Below are 6,000 nucleotides of genomic sequence, written 5' to 3' on the forward strand. Positions count from 1 at the left end.
TTTAAGCGGGGAACACACTTCCCCGATGCAACGCCTTGCCACGTTTTGGTAGGGTGTGCACATCTATGCGACGTCAAGCGCACGCCACGTAGTCACACAGCGGGTATCACAAATCAGTATCACAATCGCAACGCCTCTTTTGTTCTTGCATTATTTTGAGCAAAACCTTGAAATAAATTGATAGTTAAATTTTATGAGCACAACCATGTAGTAAATTGTTAGTAAAACTTAATTGTTTTAAATAAAGTTATTACGGTGTTTTGATCAATTATCTTCCTAACCATCATAATTAAATAATTTTTATAAATTTTTGATCTCGTTCACTTGGTTTACATTAAATTAGGAATGTTGTAATTAAAATAACGACAAAATTACAAACATTTTTGTTTGAAATAAACTACATAAAATATGAGTGTCCTATTCTTTCGTACTCGACGAAAATGGTGTAATTTTATGAGCAAAACCATGAAATAAATTGTTAGTTAAATTTTATGAGCAAAACCAAGAAATAAATTCTTAGTTAAATTTTATGAGCAAAACCATGAAATAAATTGTTAGTTAAATTTTATGAGCAAAACAGTGTAATTAATTTTTAATCAAATTCATTATATCAAGAAATGGTATTCCGGTGTTTTGATCAATTTTCTACCAAACCGTTAAATTAATTTTTTTTAAAATAAAAACTAATAAATTTTTGATCTCGATTAATTTGGTTTATGTTAACATAAGTATGTTGCAATTAATACAACGACAATTGAATAAAAATATGAGCGTCAGGTTCTTTTGTCTTCGACTGTACTCAATGCTGCCAGACGAAAATCTGGACAGTGGGGATCGCAGAGCGTAGAGTAGGTTAGCGTTGCATAGCATCGGGCAGATGTGCACGGGGGTAATGCAATCTTATGGAAAATTTGACTTTCGATTTGCGTCGGGTAGCGTCGTATAGGGTTGCATCCGGTAAGTGTGTTCACCACTTTTAGTCCGGACTGCCAGCGTGGTGAGTGATTCTCGAGGTTTGCCGGTACTTTTTTATAGATTAAATAAGCTGGAATTGACCGCGACAACTGATACTATCAACGCTGTACACGTGTGTGCAGATTTAAGCTTATGTATCAAAGATCAATAACAATATATTAGTAAAATCTCTTCTGAATCCTATATTGAATAATAATAATAATTATTATTATATAATCAGCATTTTATCAGATGTTACACAATAAAAACTATTCTACCACCTTATTTATGATTGATTTGCAAGATAGTTCTATATGTGATGGTTACAGTATGAATATTGTTTTTTTGAGTGAATTCTTTGAGATTTTGACATTAATTATGCGTTATTGTTTCAGTGTGGAAGGAACGTATTATTTAAGGACGAACAAGGAGCCACCGTTCGGCTCGCCAATTAACTACGACTATGGCGAAATCGTCGATGAGAGCCAACCGGAGGTCTTCCAGGATGCGGAGAGTGATCCGACCAAGTATCGATATTACACGCCAACCTCCGGTGCGGCGAACGCGCAGGCATTTCTCTCAGCTTACCACCTAGCGATCTACCATTTATTTATCAATTGTATATTTGTTTTTATTACAATAAAGCTTTAATGAAACGACGGGTTCAGCTTTTACGCTGGAGCTGTTTCTCCGAGAGGAGGAACTGCCTCTTCTGGTACTCCCTCGAAATGCGGCACTGTAGATCCTCCGAGAAGACGAGCGAGTCCAACCACCAATCGCACTCCTTGCGATTTTGGTCTAACAAATAAAACCTGTAAAATAAAACATTTTTTTTTTTTTTAATAAAACAGAACTCACTTTCCTCGAGGGTGTATATGTAAGTCGGCGAATCAGCGGGTACCAGCTTCTCCATTTCCTCCAACGCCATCCCTCGTTTAAGCTTTTTCGGGAGGGTACTTTTTAAAGTGAAGTCTGAAAATGACAAAAGTTGAGTTTTATGGGTTTATTTGTTGATTTGAGACGATACACACTCGCCCAAGGGGATCCTATTTTTTCGCTGTATTCGGTTTTAGCGTTTGCCAAATAGGTCCATTTCTTCAAGTCGCACTTCGCCTGCAACGATATCATTTTGGATAAATAAATTTATCATCATACTTATTTTTATAATTAGTGGCACAAAAATCTGGCAATAGTGCATTAACATTATTGGTGTCTAAACATTTCTTGAATTTCAAAAACACTTCTTATTGGATTAAAAACCTCCAATAAGTTTCAAGTTTCGTACAACGGTTGTATAAATCATAATTTTTAAAAGTAAAATTTCTTATAATGTCTATTGTAAGGAGTGGTAATGCTAATTTCTATGCTAACTGTAAAATAAACAACTCTTTATAAAAAAAACTATATAAAAACTTTGACGATAAATGAAAATAAATAACTTCACTAATTTTGTGGTCCCCTTGACCAATTAATATACTACAATTAATTAAGGTTTTTAGTTGAGATAAAATTAATTAAATTAAAAAGATTAATTGGTCAAGTGGACCACGAAATTAGTGAATTTAATGATTAAAAATGAAGTATACTTCACTAAAGCTCTCCGTGGCCATTTCATTTGTCGTCGAGAATCAAATAGATTACACGATATTTGAAAAATGGCAAAAAGGAGGGAAAACTCAATAGGTGGGGTTGAGATAGGAAGTTAGTGCCCGAGTGGATCGAGGTCACAATGCTTAGGTGGTAGAGCGGTGTATCAAGCCGAAGATCGTGGGTTCGAATCCCGCTCGTGCCATTCACTTTTTTATCTTAACTAAAAACCTTAATTAGTTGTAAAATAAATAACTTTTCACTAATGATAAATAATGAATATTTCGCGATGGTGTCAGTAGAATAGTAAAAATATGGTTTATCCTTCGACAAATTTGTGAAACGGATCCAGGACGTCCAGATTTGTCCGACCACCCGTTTTACGAGTTTACGTCAAACCGATATCTGTTTTGACATTTGCGAAAGACGGAACAAATAAGAGGTCGACGTCATCAGAAAACGTTTAACCCCCCTGGCTTGGTACTGCCGGCTTGTAGTTCGTCCTTACGTTTCTCTCCAATTCGGCTATCTCACTGCACTCGCACGGGATTTGCCGCGGTTTGCACACCTCCGCGTCCAACTCGGAAAGCTGGATTATCTTTTTTTCGTAACTGCGAAAAGAAAAGTAGGAAAGCAGGTTTTGTTTGCCAAAGAAAAAAACACGGATCTGTTGTTGGATTAAGTCAAGAGGATTACCGTACGTTCAAATCCTTCTCTGTCGTGCAGTACGCCCTGTAAAAGTGATTATAAGTCGTCTCGTAGCCAGGGACTGTGTTAATCTTTGCCATTTTGAATAAACTACAATATATAAAAACTTAGACTAAAAACATGTGATTTTATATCGACTATCGTCATTTTTATTATTCAAATAAAAATGTTCCTCCGTTAAATGGAACATTACAGCAGAAATCAACGAATATAATTAGAATATTACTAAAATGTCTTTAGAAAACTGATTAAAATCTACAATAAATTAACAGTTGACCAAGGATCTCGTACAAGCAATGGACATTATAAAAAGACAACTTCATAGGGGTATTCACGATCTTTGTGTTAAACCTGTTAAGTATGTTAGGTCCTGTCAGATCGAGAAAAATGATGACGTAAACTTGTAAGAATCGGCTAGTAAATATTACTCGATGTAACAAGCCAGGGCCAATGTTAGATGTTAGGTCGAAAATGTAGTAACTTTTCAATCCGTTAGGGCGTAGGTAACCAACATGGCAGCCATGAATTTAACAGCTGTTTTCTGTTTACACGTATTTTTATTCTTAAATACGCATTAATTAAATCATACCAATACATTTCTTTTGTTAATTTCTGCCCTGTCCTTGTACTCTCATTCATAATAGATACATCCCATATCCTATAAAGTTGTAGGCTGTTAGACCTTAGATTACAAGTTAGGTATGTCTGAACGAATTGAAGCATGTCATTTGTTAGTAGTTTTCGAGTGCGTAGATAGCATTTTGACTGAAAAAGTTCATTAATTTTCCTTTTTTATTAACGTCTGGCATCTTAGAATTTAACACAATAGAAAACGAAAACAAACAACAACAAGCCTTCAAGACTGTTATAGCTTTATTTTTTGGTTCTACCAATCGACACGCGCAGCATTGCGGAAAAAATTAACGTTTAGCATGTTACTAAAAGAAGAGGGCGTTCACGACCTTACTGGACATTTTTCTATTCAAGTTAACACGAGTTAATATCGTGAATACCCCTAATATAAGACCGAAAATCATAAGTTAATGTACTTTTTTATGGCACGTCCTACAATGATTATAATTTTTGAATTTAACATATTCAAACAACAAATTTATTTATTGATTTAAAAAGAAAAAAAAAATGAATTTATTTACAACCACCGATTTTCTTCGGAGGGGGAATTACCCGTTTAGATTTGCGTCTTCGGATCATGTTCATTCGTTGAGGGGAACTGATTAAAATATTCAAAAAACGATTGCTTTATATGTTTAAATTTTTCATATCGACCCAACTATTGTGTGTAGAATCGAAACCGAGCCATTTTACTAGGGCTTTTCCTTTATTTTTCTTAATAACTTTTTCTACTAAGTGGCTGTCTGGATATTTTACTAGCTGCAATTCTTCTTGATAAAACCCTCCTGCTGTTTCCTGGCCGGTTGAATCCATCAAGATATACGTCACAGGATTAGTTTTTAATTTTACATACATTGAAGATCTCTGTGAAAAACAAGAAATGTAACCTTTACTAAATTCTGCTTTGTATTTCGTTATCCTCACGTGATCCCCAATTTTGAATTTTATTTTCCTTTTGTTAATTTTGTTTTTTAAAACGAAAATATTTTCTAATAAATGGGTTTCAATTTTACCGGATTTTACAGCTGCCGGTGCCATCCCTATCGTACGGTGTTTTTTATTGTTGTATTCATTGAGCAGCGATTTCAGCAATGGTAACCCTTCCTTGGTTGGCTAAATCTTTTCCAAAACATTGTTTTTAAGGTTCTAATCGCTTGTTCTACTATGGATGCTTTTGCATTACTGTAGGTGGAATAATGATTTATATGGAATTTTTTAAACGGAAAATTTGTTTCTTTATTGTAAAATTCTTTGCCGATCGGTTTGCAAATTTCTTGGTACACTACCTTCGGATGATTGCAAAATTTTGTTGAACGCTCCTTTTATTTCATTGCCCGATTTCCTTTTTACTTCCATTGCCCAAATATATTTCGAAAAACAGTCAATCACGATCAATATATATTTGAAACCTTTATTTTGTTTACTGTAAGGTATCATCTCTATCAGGTCCGCATGCGATAAATCGACGATTCCTTTCAATATTACTTTACGCCTTTTGAAATTGCTCTTCGCAGGTCGATCAATTTCTTCTACGATTTGTCGTTTTACCTCCGACATGTTTGTTATACGGATTCACATGAAGAAATGATTAATATCGGCATGATATGGAAGGTTTTATACACTTATTCGAGCATCGCGAAGTTTATTTTCAATATATTCGATCTCGCCAGTGACCATACATTGACACAGGTTTACGGTACTTTTACCGCCACTTCAATGTCCATGGTATCATTTCAACTTATTTTTTTATTACATAAATTATTCATTGATTTTTACATTCTTTTTCGGTATGCTATATACATATTGCATGTAATAAAATATAAGAAAAATCACAGATCAAACGTTATAAAACATTAACATTAGGAACAATTAAATACATACAACGAAATAAATGAAATAAACAAATACATGTAACGGAACGCGTTTTTATAAAATCATTCATTAACTAATAAAACATAAACTAATAAAATCATCATTTATTAACTAAGGCCTTAAAACCATACGATTTAGTATCTATTCCATTTTCACATATAATTCTCTTATTATCTAAACAGCATAATGATTTTTTATTGTATTCTATGGTGTAAACTTGATGGTGTTCAGATTTAATCTGATACA

General features: G+C 34.0%; 2 protein-coding genes across 4 annotated transcripts in view; one reads left to right on the plus strand and one right to left on the minus strand.

The window, feature by feature from the left end:
- The window catches only part of LOC106663703 (phospholipase A1-like), a 33,474-nt gene extending 31,860 nt beyond the window's left edge, over nt 1-1,614 (plus strand). For both annotated transcript variants that reach the window (XM_014388750.2, XM_014388751.2), the window contains exon 8: nt 1,350-1,614. In XM_014388750.2, the coding sequence (XP_014244236.1) occupies nt 1,350-1,605 (256 nt within the window). In that variant the 3' untranslated portion in view covers nt 1,606-1,614. The remainder of the gene's footprint in view (nt 1-1,349) is intronic.
- On the minus strand, nt 1,579-3,391 carry LOC106663704. 2 transcript variants are annotated; one of them, XM_014388752.2, is made up of 5 exons: nt 3,238-3,386; nt 3,050-3,152; nt 1,986-2,067; nt 1,813-1,926; nt 1,579-1,752 (listed from the first exon to the last, which is right to left on the minus strand). In XM_014388752.2, exons 1-5 carry the CDS (start codon nt 3,327-3,329, stop codon nt 1,619-1,621), a joined length of 525 nt encoding a protein of 174 aa, XP_014244238.1. In that variant the 5' UTR covers nt 3,330-3,386; the 3' UTR covers nt 1,579-1,618. The 2 variants fall into 2 exon arrangements, with proteins under 2 accessions (XP_014244238.1, XP_014244239.1); XM_014388753.2 differs by having other exon boundaries at nt 1,660-1,766; nt 3,238-3,391.
- Nucleotides 3,392-6,000: the final 2,609 nt, after the last annotated feature.

Source organism: Cimex lectularius, unplaced genomic scaffold, assembly GCF_000648675.2.
Source record: "Cimex lectularius strain Harlan isolate CLEC.00 unplaced genomic scaffold, Clec_2.1 scaffold227, whole genome shotgun sequence".
Taxonomy (NCBI): Eukaryota; Metazoa; Arthropoda; class Insecta; order Hemiptera; family Cimicidae; genus Cimex; species Cimex lectularius.